We start from the raw sequence: 16,007 nt of genomic DNA on the forward strand, positions 1-16,007 counted from the left end.
ATAATGTTAACATCAAAAGTACTATCTTAAAAATAATTTGTATTTAGGTTGTATTTCAAGTTTGTTTTCATGCTTAAAAACCATAAGGGTTTTAATGAACCATAAAAGTCATACTAAATCAGTACCAAAAGGTTTCAAAATCAAAATGAAACAATGAAAGCATAGCTTATTAAAGAAAGAATATAATTTCATAAGAAAACCCTAACTTTAATTATATAAATATAGAAATATCCTTGAAGATCAAAATACTATAGGCATGAGATTGAAGTGATAACTCTCACTAAAGTCTCACATACTTTAGAGACTGAGATTTGAAAGAAGAACTTGTTTGAAAGAGTTGAAACTCTAGTTTCTATCTTGCTTAGTGTATTTTTAAAGTTTGAGGGAGTTGAGAGTTAAGGAATTGACTCTTAAGCGTGAAAATCCTTTTTAAGATGTTTGTAATGTAATGGCTTAGAATTAGAAAAAGTGGGAAAAGATCAAAAAAATTCCAAATGAAAAGTTGTCGAAAACCTTCCACAATGCCTTATAAGGGCTTTGGTTTGATGTACGTATTGTAGATCTTATCTGTGGAAGACAAACTGAAAGTTTCATTCTATGGGCTTAAACTACGACATGTAGATGCTTATATGATCCTTAACTGGCTTCGTAGGAATTGCACCCAAAAAATGATTTCCAAGACTTTATTACATGAGTGGATGGTACGGGTCATACTTTCATCTATAACCTATAGATGAGGTTTGTAGGTCATTGACTCTGAAACCTCTATTGTGATAGTCTTTGATAAAACGTCATAACCTGTACTCCGAACACTAAATAAGGCAAATTTGGTGGCATTGAAAAAAAATCATAATCCTTTAATTTGGTAGGTTATGAGCTACCTAATTCATTTTATGCAGAGAGATATGATCACTTGAAGTTGACTCTTGCATGAACTAATGAAAAAAACATAGAAGGTAGGAAGATTTGAACTCGAGTAAGTACTAGAGATATCTTATGACCCAAAACCACTTTGAATACACTTTCACACATAGAAATGAACCTTGACACATAAATAAATAGGACATCACTCGATTCAAGCTTATATACTTATGATGAAAGATTCAAATTCAAATAATAGAGTGGAAAGATGTTATAATTTCTCCTCATGAGATCATTCGTCCTTGAATGAACATCAAAGCTAGAATAAACATGTGAATTGAGTAATTTATGATTCTTTGGTCTATTTTGCTTTATATATTAGCATAAACTAAATTTTACCAATAATATGGATCTAGCTAAAAAAATAAGGAATAAGAGAATTTCATCTATAACTACGAGTATAAGAAACATACGATAGTTCATGTAGCTGAAGTAGATCTGGAATTTGCTGTTACACTCGATCCCTAAAATGAATACAGATTTTGCGCCGTCTAGTTTTCCCCCTTTTTTAGATTCACAAGAAGGTACTCATACTAAGAGAATTAGGGTTAAAGGTCTAATGGATAATGGGCTAATGGGCTAATGTAGAGTTGTCAAAAATGGAATTGAGCCGCGAGGCCGGCCCAACCCAACCCTTGAATTAAGTGGGGTTGGGCCTAAATTTTTTTGGTTCATTTAGGAACGGGGCTTTTTAGCCCAGCCTCACTTGGCCCGCTAGCTTCGTAGGCCCAACCTGCAAGCCTCAGAGCCTAGCCCGTGGGCTATGAATATTTTAAAATATTATATATATATATATGTACATATACATATATCTACATACATACACACACACACACACCGAAGTGTGAGATTTATAAATATATTTATGTGTATTCGCTGAAGTGTGTGATTCATAAATGAAAATTTGTATGTATTGATGTCGTGTTCATAGACGTCAACATTCTATACTCTTAGATATTCATTCTAAGAGAGTAATATTGTCCATTTTTTTATTGAAGGGTCAACCAGGGCCCGCTTAGGGATGGATAGGGCCTATTTATTGGCCCTTTAATTAAAGGGAAAATTATTGGAATGACAAACATTCCTAAGTAATTATATAATAGGGGTATAGTTTAATTTATTTACTTTCTATAATTATAGTTTTTTTTTTTTGCTATAATTAATGGGGTCCACCACCTATTATATAACCAATAGTATAAAAATCTTTCTTTTTAATTTTGTATATAATTTTACACAAAACAATATTATCTCTCCTATTCATATTCCACCTTTTTCTCCTACAATTAATACCTCTATCCGATTTGAATTTCAAATTGTCCAAAATTCAATTACTCCCTCCCGAAGTTGAATTCAATTTTCGTAGGTACTCCTAAATTTTAGTCGTTTTTCTTTTTTTTTCTTTTCTTATTCAACAATTGTATATGTATTGTGTTTCTTATGTTTTTTCATATTTTTTTGATGAAATAATCGATTGTTTGTTCTTATTAGATCTCAAATTAGTCACAGAATGAATGAATCATCTTCATCTATGAGGATTACCAGAGGTATTCCATTGCATGTCAATTTTGTTGACAATTTACCATCGTTTTCAATGGGTTTAACTCAAGATTTTGGGGTTGATGTAAAATCAAAACAAGTTCAACATGAACAAACAATGGAAGAATTGAGATCAAAGAAAAAATATGACCCTACGGCAGTTCCAGAAGTTATTAACAATGCTAAAGGTAGAGACATTAAAATTGTACAAGGAGGAAGAAAGAGGAAAGCAGTAAACATTGATTCAGAGGAAAATACACGTGAAGTTCACGGATCTGAAGAACATCATAATCATGAGGTAGTGGCTTAAAACACAAATTTAGATACAATTTGTTACTTAGATGTCAATATACAAAAAATTATTGTTTAAGAAAATTTTGTATTCACGTAATTGTATATAGTATATTGCATGTTTAGTACACACATGTTTTAGTTATATATTTGTATATGTGTCTGTAGATTTGATTACTTTATACATACTTTAAGTTATGTATAATGAATAATATACTAAGTCTTAATAGTGGTAGTAGCAGATTGTATATTAAAGACTCATTATTATTTTTATTTTTGTATGTATATACAAAAAGTAATTGGACTTAGTTATACAGATGAAAAAATTTCATATATGATTATACTTTGTATATTTTATTAGTTATATACAAATTATTGAAGTTAGTATATATTAAGTTTATATACATATACAAAAATTGTAATTTATATATTTTAGTAGTTATATACAAATTATTGAAGTTAGTATATATTAAATTTATATATTATTGGAGTATATAAAAAGTCATTTAGACAGTTGTATATATTGCCATGTTTAACTACTATATTCATGTACATATATTAATATACAAAAAAGGTAAGTTTGTAGACATATACAAAAAATTAATCTGTACATGACTTCTTTTAAAATTGACTGTTTTTGTATATATTGTACAATCAAATTACTAAATTGATTTTACGGTGATATTCTTTTTAATATACAAATACTACAACAAAAAAAAGTATATAATTGTATCAAAAGCAAAACACTTACTTTATGCTATATACAATTATCACCAACGATACCTGTATTCGCTTACACTGATCTTCTTTATAATATAAAAATACTACATTAACAAAAAGTATATAATTGTATAGTACGAAATTTCTGCTTAAAATAATCATATTTTGAAATTAGTTTTTCAAAAAAAATAAAATAAATTATGACACCACAATAACGAACGCACATAAATCAGAATTTGTAAATCCAATAGAACATTGTATAATTATTGCAATATTAAACATGAATTTTCATCCAATGAACACTTACCTGAATTCGATTACAAAGAAAAAATAAAAAAAATTGATGAACTGTTGTTTCATAAACAGCAAAAACAAGTTTATCTTTTGTTTCAATTGCTGTATAATTCTTATTTTTTGGATTTTTTTTTTGAATTTGAACGTTTACCTTAAAAAATGGACGTTTACCTTAAATTATGACATTATCTATATTTATTGTTAGCATATTTAACGCTTCAGTTACAAATCACTTTTTAAAATAAAATTGTATAAATAAAAAACAAAAGAAACCTTATATACAAAATTAAAGATACCTAAAATAACTAAACTATACCCATAGAATGTAATTAGGTAAACTATATCCATATAATGTTATTTAATCAAATAAGTTTGTCATATATGAAATTTTCCCTTAATTAAAAGGCTCTCCAACCAATAACTCTCTAGCCCGTTAGGATTGGGTTGGGTCAGCCTATTTTGACAGCTCTAGGCTATTGGTGGTCCTGACTCAATAATTTTTAAAAAAGCTACATAACTAGACAAACATAAGTTTTATATTTACTCTTTAAAATCCTACTTTTAAATAGTGTAAATTAGGTATATAGCATTTTATATAGTAATATTCTCAAGTTATAGCATTAGAGTTTGAATTTCAGTGTATAACATTTAATATTTCAATTTATAGCATTTTATTAATAAATATAATGTTAATTATAATTTATTAAAAAGAATTGTTATTAACAATTAATAAAAAAAGGGATAAATTAACAATGGATAAATAATATACCTAATTAACAAACGGATAACTAATAATGGAAAATGAGATATTTTATTAATTACATTAAATGTAGTTAGCACATTTTGAAACTGTACACTAGCACGTTTTAAGGAATTTTAATTAAAAATTAATATTAGATTAACACGTTTTTAGGGATATCAAAAATTTTCAGATTAGCATCATTGCCTTAAATATCTCTAGTTAGTTTAAATGATATTATTATTTTTTTATTTAATTCCTTACAAAATTCTACCATATTTTAACGATTTTTTTCAGATTGGCATTTTGAAATCTATTTGCATCATCGTTACAATTCATCTTTTTCCAAATTTTAACGATTATTTTCAGATTGGCATCAACGTAGAAGTCATTTTTCCCCAAATTTCACGATTATTTTCATATCTGCATATTTCAGTTCGTTTTTTTAGTAACCTGATAAATTTTGGCGTTTGAAACAATTTGATTTGATGTGATGAAGAACATTATGTCAATATTAATTAAACATGATGGAAAGTGGAATTCATCATGTTGGTTTTTAATTATGATTTGTTTCTTTTAATTATGATTTGTTTATTTTAATTAATTTGATGTTTTTACATGTAGAACAGTGTTAGATTTTTTTGATAACTGTATTATCTGAAAACAGATTGTATATTATTATTTTTTGAATGAAATAGTTATGTTACGTATAGCGTATTTGAAGTCTGAAGTTTGTATTATTAGTGTATGAAAAGTATACGAAACGTGTATCAAATGTTTATGAAAGTCCTTTTAAAAAAAAGAATATTCTAGTTTCTATTGAAATTAGATTATATGTTTTTGTATTAACTTTTTATTGAAATTATATTGTGTTTATTTAATTGGAGTAGTTTGTAGGACAATGAATGATATATTAAATGTGTATGAAGTGTGTATGAATTATATAAACTAATTATAAATGGTCATCTTCTTCCAAAAGTTTTCCAATTTAAACTTGTGGTAAAAATTTGACTGGGGACTTTGTCAAACTCTCCAAATTTTCTGCAATTAATCTATTTGTAACGGATGGATCAGAAACAAAATCAGAAATTGATCCAGATTTTAGATCGGTTACAACGATCAACTCTTTTAAGTCAAAACGTAACTCTGTACCATTTACATTGATAATGAACATGTCATCCCTGCCAGTTTCAGATTCAAGAAGGAAAGTATGACGCAACAATTGACATCGGATTTTTATGTTATGTAAATCATAAAAAAATCCAAATGGAATTTCTTGTAAAAATTGCTGAAACTTATCTTGACCGAGGAAGGTCAACAAATCAGCAAACAAAATCATGTTGATACAGAAAGATAAATGTGTTTGAACCTTATGTTGATACAGAAAGATAAATGTGTTTGAACCTTCTTCTCCTATAAAATTTGTAAAACTAAATTATTACTTTTTATATACTACAAAATTTCATAGAAAAAATCATATATACAATTCTTTATTACATTGACATTCAATTAATTCATACACAAATCATACAAACTATATACAAAATTCATACAATATTAATACATATTCAATGGACATTTAATTCAATTCATACAGAAATCATAGAAATTATATGTCTCAGTTCATACACAATTCATACAATATTAATACATATACGATTTTTAAAAAAAAAACTAATATGTGACTTTAAAACTACATACTAATCTCATTTAGTATGAATATGTCAATTCATACATCAAATCAAAAAATAAAATATATAGTTGCAATACTTATTATAATAGTCAAAATTATAGGATACACAACATTAATACATCATTCATACACATATATTTAACTGGACAAGAATATCATTTCATATATATATTATACAAAGGTAATACATAATGCATACACTCTTGTATCGATAATGACCAATTATTTCGTACACAAAATCATACAAAACTAATACATTTATTATGTATCAAATCATATACTGATATATTCAAATTATATCATATACAAAACATACAACACTAAATCATTCAATATTCATATTTAATTATAATATAAAATATTAAAAACTCAACTCATACATAAATCATACAAATTTCATGTAGTACACTATTGACAAATAAAAGCAAAAATTAAATACACTAACACAACACATTGTAATCCAAATTTGAAATAATCTTTTTACTGACTTTATCAACTTTTTGGGTTTATTTATAGCTTGTATCCCTGATTTTTTTTTGAAAACTTTCTTGTTGATCGATCACTTTCAATGCCTCTTTGATTTTGTTTTTTTCCATCTTCGAATTAACTGAACTACACTTCTCTTTTCCCTTTGATTTTTGCGCTTGAGTTTGTGACAATATATTGAATGAAGGAACATGAAAGTCATCAGTCTCATCGACCAATCTTTTACTTTTACTTGAGGTTTCGCTACCTTTCCTAGACATTCTGTATGAACTAAATGGGGAACTTATCTGAGAGGGATGTTTGGATTTTGGGTGAACTGATCTGAGAGGGATAATGGGGAGATGAGTGAGGCGAGATTTGGGTAAGAACAAAAAATCTTTGCGTGTTGGAAAGAGATGATGAGTGTGAGGCAGGATTTGGGAAAGATCAAAATATGTTCGCGTGTTGGGGAGAGATGGAGTGTATTGGGGAAAGATGTCTATGTATGTATTAGTTGAGATATGGGTGGATAGTTATTGGGCAACCGTATAATAGGGAATTAATTAAAATCAAATCCCTATTATTTAGATTTTATTTTTTTAAAAGGTAACTATATAATGTAAAATTTAATTAATAATAATTTATTATTTATATTAAAAGCTTTAAAAGGTGATAAAGAGAGAGAAAAAATCATGTTTTAATTTGATTTAAACTAATTTGAGCATTTTAAGGAAACTGAATAATTTAAGTCCTTTTTGAATTCTTTAACATGTGCTAATTTGTTAATTATCCATTATTAATCAAAATTAATTCAAATCTCACAATTAGTGCTGGTTACCAATTCATACATAAACGTTTTTTTTTCTTTTTATTTTATCTAAAAAAATAAAAATAAAAAGTTAGTTGTAAAAAATAAAAATAAATATTTAAACATATTAATGAACTCTGATCCACATCGATAAGATTGTCAAAAAATGAATATAATATCATTTTTAACGAACCAACCCACTAATGAACCAATTTTATTATTTGGATCGTGGCCATTTTCTTGAATGATCATCTTAATTATGAGAATAATCGAGCTGACCAATCATGATTGTAATGAAAAATGAAAAAATGTTGCTTCAGGACAATCATGATTGGACATAATTGTTCTTCCAAATGGAAACATTATTAGTGAAGGACATTCATCGAAACATAAAGCATCAATTCGGTATGTGATTTCTTTAACGTATTTATTGTGTCATAATATATCATGTATCCTTTTTTAGAGTCATTATCCATTTATGCGGGGGATTGTTAGGTTTTAAAAGATATGAACAAAAAAGATGGTTGTAACTTTATTGAAAGATTTTAAAGGATTGTGACTTTTTTAAAGATTTGCGATTTTTTCAAAAGGCTATGACTCTTACAAAGGATTGTGACTTTTTAGAAAGGTAATGACTTTTTGAAGAGTTATAACTTTTCCAAATGGTTGTGATCATACTACCCTTTGTTGTTTATAAATGGGATAATGCCCAAGTACCCCCTCAACCTATGCTCGAAATCTCAGAGACACACTTATACTATACTAAGGTCCTATTACCCCCCTGAACTTATTTTATTAATAATTTTTTACCCCTTTTTAGCTTACGTGGCACTATCTTGTGGGCCCAACGATGGTTGACTTTTTTTTCGAACTAGTGCCACGTAGGCTAAAAAAGGGTAGAAAATTACATATAAAATAAGTTCAGGGGGGTAATAGGACCTTAATATAGTATAAGTGTGTCTCTGGGATTTCGGGCATAAGTTGAGGGGGTACTTGGGTATTTTCCCAGATATAAATAAAGAATTTTTCTCTCATTATTCAATAACGAATTTTATGAACTCCTTATTCTGCACAAATAAATTCTAATGTATTTTACTGTCTAGGTGGTTTGCTGACACCATGATTTAGGTAGCAATACACTGGTGAGTAAAATTGTTCTATTTTGAGAGAATATGTTCCATTAATCTAAGCATATATGAGGGAAATAATTTTTTTAAGGACACAATGTACATTCAGTAAACTCGATTTTCTTCTTTTCGGTGTTTTGGATTATATTTTATTTATTGATTTATACTTTCTGATTTTGAAAATATACTTTAAACTTTATAGTTCTACAAAGTTATTGTTCTAAAATATCTTAGTAATGTAGATTAAAGGAAATGGATAACTATACCGCTCATACAATTATAAACAGTATCTAAATACCCTCTATTATACTTTTAGGACATGGATATCCTAATCGTCTAATTGTTGAAGTGTATATGTCCTTCCGAATCATTAAAAAATCCAAATAATTTAAGATTAGTACCAAATTATAACCCCAAACCTTCGATAGACTATCTTCTCGAATATTTTCCTTCCAAAAAGAGAAGGTTAAAGGCCATTAACGATAGTTCAAAAATATATTTATTATTTTTTCTCTAAATAAAATAATAGTTATTATTTAAAGAAACAATTCATATAAATTCAATACGATCCACACTACTTTTTCACCATTTAGAAACCACTCCATAGAAATTAATATTACAAAATTGACTAGGCCATGGGCTCTTGTTCCCTTAAGTTCCTCAACTAATATTTCTCAAAAAAAAAATATATAATTAAAAAAATATAGAGAGAGAATCGTAATTTTTAAAAAAAATAATAAAAAAAAATATGAACACCATTTCTTGATTGCCACGTGTCAAAACCCCATTGTGTTTGCCATAGAGCACGCCGTAACCCTCGTGTCACTTTATCAGGCCGGGTCGATAATATCGGACTGTCAGTGGATATAACGAGTTGAGTTGGATTAAGCTGTTGTGTTATTTGAAAGATTTCAGGCTAAAAGTAGTAAATTATATTTTTTTACAGTGGTAATTTTTGGGTAAAATTATTATTTACAGAGAAAAGTGAATAAACTGGTCTGTGATCTGAGAATTTTGATTCACCTCTAACATAACATATTTGCTTTAGTCCTTCGCCTTTCCATAATATTCTGTCACACCTGTAATTTTAAGGGAAAAAAAACTATTAAAAACAATTTAATTTTCTTCTAAAGGAGTAAAATAAGGTACTAGCATGCAAAAATAAACAACATAAAAGCATTTTTTAAGTCCAAGAATCCTGGGGAAAAAAAAAGGTTGAGTAGATAGGCTAAAAATTGCAACTTTTTGACAAGCTAAGTACTATGTGGAACAAAATCTAATAGGTTTATTGCCTATGTGCAATTAATTAAAGCAACAACAAAATAGTAGTTTCAATGTGCAATTAATTAAACAAAAATTTGAGATTACTATGTTTGATTATTTGTGTAGTAGCATAATTTGCATTGGAAAATTATGGATGGTCTTCAACTATATATGATGTTGAAATAATATGAGTAGTTTTCTCACTATCACTATTATACTGAAATAAATATGATTTTTCTATTTTTATTCAGAAGATTCATATTTTAATTCTGAAAATGAAGAATGACGATATAAATCTAAACCAATTGAGTGGGTAAAAAAAGATGTTCCTACCACCACCAACCCCCTCTCCCTTATTAGAATATGTTTCAAAATTTCTATATTTAGAGATGATGTAGATTAGTGTTTTGGGCCTACAAGGTAGACTTCTTGAGTGGGAAAACCATCAAGATTAGTTAAATTTCTACATATGTATGTTTAAGAATAAAGTTGATGTTTAAGAATAAAGTTGACATTAACTTTTAGCATAAGATTATTGTTATATGAGCAACCTTATTATATATGGTCGGTGCATCAATTCCCCCACCCCACCATAAAAAATGTTGGTAAAAAAAATAAAACCTATTGAAGTGAATCCTTCCCTAATTTTCTACATCTTTGACTTGGAATTTCAAGAATATAGTATGGAATATTAGTCAATGGAAAAATGATTGTACATAATTCTTTACAATATAACACTAAATAGAGTTAATTAATGAAATCATATTAATATAGTACTTTCTACACATACTAGAAAGCAAGCAAGATGACCTAACACTTGTTTTCTAGACTCTCCTATATATTAGTCTTCGATATCGATTAATTAATGTATCACATGCATGCGCTTTATTAATATATCAAAAATTTAAAATTAGCTATAAACTTCGTCGATAATAAATATTAAAATAGAAAATTTACCAGGCAGGGGTCCTTGTCTTTTCCTTGGATGTACATGTATGAGCAACATAATGGTCAGAATTATAAAGGTATTTGTATGTTGGTGCAAAGTAAATTTTTCCTTCCTTCCAACCATTAAATATTCTTCCTGCTCTTTGCTCTATCCTTAACTGTCATAACATTTTTAAAAAAAATTAATAAATTAAATATTCATTTTGAAATACAATAGAATAAGACATATATAAGTTAATATAAACGTTACGAGTTGTTTCGTAATAAAATCTATTATCGTACCTGATCTTTTTCTAGAAGTGTTTCCCAATCGCTATTTTTAACCAACTCATATGTGTCCTCGCACCCCGATGCAAGACGGTAATTCAAATCTCCAAGCCAAATTATCTTGCTACATTAATTAACAAAAGATATACATTAGTAAAAACACAAACATTGTTACTATATGTGTTATGTATAGTTCAAGTTTTACTATCACGTACTCATGATCCAAAATGTGAGATTTTTCGATATCGGAGAATCTTGTTTTCTTCAATATCTCCATGACATGAGAATTTCTTTTAATCTCATCGCCTTCTTTTTCTCCTGATGCTAAATGAGTACAAACGAAACAAAATGTTTTGTGGTCCAACGTCATGCTGATCGATATCGAACCCTATCAAGAAAAAAATATCGTATCTTACAATGTCTATACATAAATAAAAGTTCAATATCTTACGAGTTAATTTAATTCGTACCTTATTTCCAAGATAGCCCATGATGCCTGTTCCAACACATGAAACCTTCAAATTGGTAATGTGTTGATACAAGTCTTTACGAGTCCATATGCACAAAAATAATCCAACCATTTGTTTGCTTGCTGCTAAGCAATATTTACCATTTTGCCCTTGGCTAGAAGAGTTATAATAATATCGATTCGATAAGCAATTTGGACTAGCAGATACGTCGTGGTTCAGCCTCTCCAAGTCGGAGAAGCTGACCCTTGGTTTCGGACTAGCTTGTTGGTGGTACAAGTCATCGAGGGACGGGGGCTCGCAGTTAGGGGTGTTGTTGTAATAATGAGAAAGATCGGGGGTATTTGTGTCATTGTCCAAAGTTCGGCGAATCAGCGATAGCCACTTGGAAGCTGGTCCACTGTCCTCTGGACCTAGAACATTGCCTGCATTTAGAGGGACAATCTCCTGGAACCTGTTCATATGCAAATACTTTTACGATTTATCGAGATTGATGCGTATAATTTAAGAAGGTAATGAGTTATATAAATAACTAACTGTTATATTTCTAATCATAAATTTGAATATTTAACCATAACATATTATATTTTTTATGTCTAAATAAAATTTACTAACGTACCCGAGGACATAAATATCAGCCGGTGCACTAGAATTCAACCAATCAGCCAAGTTCAATTCTTCATTTGGTGACTTGCCTCCAACATTCCATGTCCCCACGAACATCCTATTTATTATTTTTACATCATAAGAATAAGAATTTTTCAAGAGACAAAACACATCCAAAATATATATATATATATATATATATCAAAGTCACTAATTAATTGCATGTAAGTTCAACTCACTATCACTACTTTGGATAACTTTTTGAAATATTATTTTGAAAAAGAAATAATGATTCTTAGCGATTTTATTTTCACTATAAACTAGATAATAAAATAATTTGATATCGCACGAAAACAAGAATTCGATAGATCTGATAGTACTAATGTCGTTATACGATAATGGAATTTTAGTTTAACTGACAAACCGACAAAAGAAATGAATTTACTTAAAAGATAATTAAGAGTATTTGTTACATAACACCACATGAAGATTAATGATTAAATATTTTCAAAGTTAACTAAAAAGGTATTTTAGTATCTATTTAGAAAGGCTATGGAAACCAGCTAACTATAGTTTCACATGGCCCAAAAAAGTACTTAAAGCATAATATGTGGCTTCTTGTTCAATGTTCTGGATTTATTAATTCCAAATTTATTCTTCTCTTAAATTAATTAATCAAATTATAAGATCTAATCATGAACTATAACATGGTTTTGCATCAAATTCTTAAACTTTTTGTGAAATTTTATAAAAAGTATATTTTTTTTGTTGGCTTACCTAAGGTTTTGATGAGTAGAAGTCATTGGCTCTTCAATTCCTCTATTTCTTTCCATCAACCAACTTTCTGCTTCTCAAAAATAACAAATAATAATTCACAATTTAGTTTCTTATTTATAATTATAATAAGAATAAGAATAATAATAATCAAATTAGAAATTTAAACATAAGAAAATAAGCATGATAAAACAATTATGTAATTTATTTATCAATTATTAATGAAATATTTTACTGATTTCATGTAAAAGAGTAATATTGCTAAAAGAACATTTGTAATAAATCATAAAATCGATTTCTACCCATTTCTACTTTTATATTAATTAGTTTTACACAAATTTTTCTTTAATTTTCACAAGATTTTTTACTTTTTTTACACCGTAGAAATCTTCTAAAAATAACAAGCATTCAAATTATATACTGCTACTATTCTAATTCTTTTCCATACCTTCATGCTAAATAAATATAAAGAGCAATACCAATTTCAACATCAACCAAATACACTAAAATTAAATAAAAAATTATTAATTAATATTGAATAAATATAAATAATAAATATTTCTATTGAGTAAATTAACAAAAATATTATCATAACCACAAGATTATTCCATAGGTTACCTTTGAGAATAGTCTATAAATTTTAGTAATTTAATTAGTTGACTAATCAATTTTTATTTATCCTAACGAATTTAAAAGTTCGATTTTCACCTAGTGATCTATTTGTATAATTCTAAGGTTAAACAATAATTAAAAAAAAAAAGTATGGCCATGTACACGTGGCACAAGGAGAGGCAATGATTAGATATTAAGCTATAAATAGTGATTTATAATTGAAGTTAAATCACACTATTAAAAAAGTCAATCAAATCAACGGCAGAGATGCATGCAGTTCATTTATGATTCTATCAAATCCAATTTAAAAAAATAAAAAAAAGCTGCAATTCACCGGCAAATAATAATAATAATTTTTGTAAAAAAAACTCCTCCGATCACCGGAGATTCTTACCGGATAATTCCTCCGGCACGACGGCGCAACCCCCGTCGTCGGAGCAACTCTTCCTTCTTCTTTCTCCTCTACCACCCATCACTAAAAAAAAAAAAAATCAAAATATTTGATTTTCATCATAATAAAAAATATATATATACACTTAAAAAAAAAAGTTGAAAATTTCAATAAATGTGAAAATATTACCATCTATTATATGATCTGAATGAAATTCCTCAGATTTGCTCCTCATATTCAACCATTTCCTAACTACTACTTTAGTCCACGAAGACTGCAAAAAAATTTTAAAAAAAATATCGAATCACGATTTTTATTAAAGAATAAAACACATAATTTCAATCACTTTTTTTTATCAAAAAATATAAATACTTATGTGTAACTAAATTTTAACTTATATATATAAGATATAATTTTCTAACGCTCGACACTCATTGGCCAAGGTTAGCTCCACCCTTATTGTGGCCCTAATTTTATACTCTGATTAAAGAAAAAAAACAATCTATCGAACGAATAAAACATACTAAATATCGAAAAAACAAAAAGAAAAGGTAAAAAAAATTATACCTTGGATAATTTTTGCTCTGTTTTCATGGCCACGAATGAAGCTGAAAAAAAAATAATGAAGAAGATGGTATTGATATTTTTATTTATAAGTTTTAAGAATTGAAGTCAACATAAGAACACAAAAAAAAGAAAATTTATTTAATATCAACTATACATAGTTTAGTGTTATAAATAAGTCATTAATGGAGTTTTCAACGGTGGAATTTAAATTATAAAAAAACCCATTTGCAGGAGATTTAGAGACAACTACTAAAAACGAAGAGTAAACACAAAGAAACCAACTCAAAAATAATTAAATTTTTCAAAAAAAAAAAAACTACTTTTTTAAGGGACTTTACAGAGTGGAGATTGTGAGCAAATATATTTTTTCAGTTGGAACAAATTCATAAGAATAAGAATAAAAATAAATTGAACAAAATGAAAACCCATGTGAGATATAAAGATTATACCCATACCCAAGTAAAGTTCCAAGAGAAAAAAAAACAGAGTAAGATACAGAAACAGAGTAATAAAATTGGTGTTTTTTTTTTCTTATTTTAGTAAAAAGAGTGAATGGCATTGGTGATGTAAATTTAATTATTTTGAGAATACTTACATAGAATATCTTGATTTTTGAAAGGAAGTGAAAGGCATAAAACATTTGTTGATGAAGAGAAAAGGGATTTTTTTATTTTTTTTTAGTTGTAATTCATATTTATGGATCTTTTTTTTTTTTCAATTTGTGTTTTTTTTTGGCAGAGAGAAAGAAAAGGAAAATATTGGTTGGTGTATGAAATGATAAAGGAAAATATTGAAGTTCAATTTTACCTCGGAAAAGCAAAAGGCTTTAATTGGTTCTCTATTTATATAATGATGGAGAAAGAGAGAAGGATATTCATGTCCAAAAAAAAAAAAAAGGTTGTAGGGGTAGAAAGGTAATTTAATTTAACTTGGACATTTTATTATTTTGATTTTCTATAGAATAAATAAATCAATGTTCGATACTTGCATTAAAATCGTAGCTAATCTGAAATCGCATTTCGTAACATAAATTTAAGAGAGAGTTGATGGAGCTAGAAATAGCACGAAGGGTAATTGTCCGGCAAAAGTTCTTTTAAAATGGATGGGGCTTGTTGTTTGTGAGATTCAAACATTGGCTCATTCGAGACATTTGAAATTGTTAGGCTACAACAGCATGTTGTCATAAAAATGTTCAAAATGTGTCATATAATCATTTCATGTATATATATATATATATATATATATATATATATATATATATATATATATATATATATTTCGATCAAAAAAAGAAAAGAAAAGGCGGGGAATCCTGAATTTAAATAAATAATTGTTCCAATGGAACCTTCTCTTCTACTTTAGATTGGACGTAGATACACAACCCTGACTACAATGTGGCTCTACCCTGACTCCCTCAAAGGTTTGTTAAAATAATTTAGATTTCAACTCGAGATCTTTGACTAACAGTAAAGACATCATATCTTTTCATTGCGGAATGTTTGAAATGTGTATTACAAT

At 27.8% G+C, this 16,007-nt stretch overlaps 1 protein-coding gene across 6 annotated transcripts; it reads right to left on the reverse strand.

The window, feature by feature from the left end:
- Nucleotides 1-9,077: 9,077 nt before the first annotated feature.
- LOC101247250 (type I inositol polyphosphate 5-phosphatase 8) lies at nt 9,078-15,307 on the reverse strand. 6 transcript variants are annotated; one of them, XM_069289216.1, is made up of 12 exons: nt 15,085-15,307; nt 14,490-14,530; nt 14,112-14,196; nt 13,926-14,006; nt 12,923-12,989; nt 12,159-12,263; nt 11,543-11,993; nt 11,288-11,460; nt 11,088-11,196; nt 10,815-10,963; nt 9,618-9,673; nt 9,078-9,448 (listed from the first exon to the last, which is right to left on the reverse strand). In XM_069289216.1, exons 2-12 carry the CDS (start codon nt 14,514-14,516, stop codon nt 9,417-9,419), a joined length of 1,335 nt encoding a protein of 444 aa, XP_069145317.1. In that variant the 5' UTR covers nt 14,517-14,530; nt 15,085-15,307; the 3' UTR covers nt 9,078-9,416. The 6 variants fall into 6 exon arrangements, with proteins under 6 accessions (XP_069145317.1, XP_004246746.2, XP_010326052.2 ...); XM_026032962.2 differs by having other exon boundaries at nt 9,342-9,448; nt 12,923-12,992; nt 15,085-15,299; XM_004246698.4 differs by having other exon boundaries at nt 9,124-9,673.
- Between the last annotated feature and the right edge of the window lie 700 nt (nt 15,308-16,007).

Source organism: Solanum lycopersicum, chromosome 9 (genome assembly GCF_036512215.1).
Source record: "Solanum lycopersicum chromosome 9, SLM_r2.1".
Lineage (NCBI taxonomy): Eukaryota > Viridiplantae > Streptophyta > Magnoliopsida > Solanales > Solanaceae > Solanum > Solanum lycopersicum.

Excerpts from the sequence above, each read along its gene's own strand:
- LOC101247250 (XM_010327750.4), bottom strand. The coding sequence starts at position 14,516 with ATGAAAACAGAGCAAAAATTATCCAAG. Across the intron at positions 12,993-13,925 it reads CGTGCCGGAGGAATTATCCG|CAGAAAGTTGGTTGATGGAA; the intron begins GTAAGAATCTCC and ends ATTTTTGAGAAG. Across the intron at positions 11,461-11,542 it reads TGGGCTATCTTGGAAATAAG|GGTTCGATATCGATCAGCAT; the intron begins GTACGAATTAAA and ends TTTTCTTGATAG.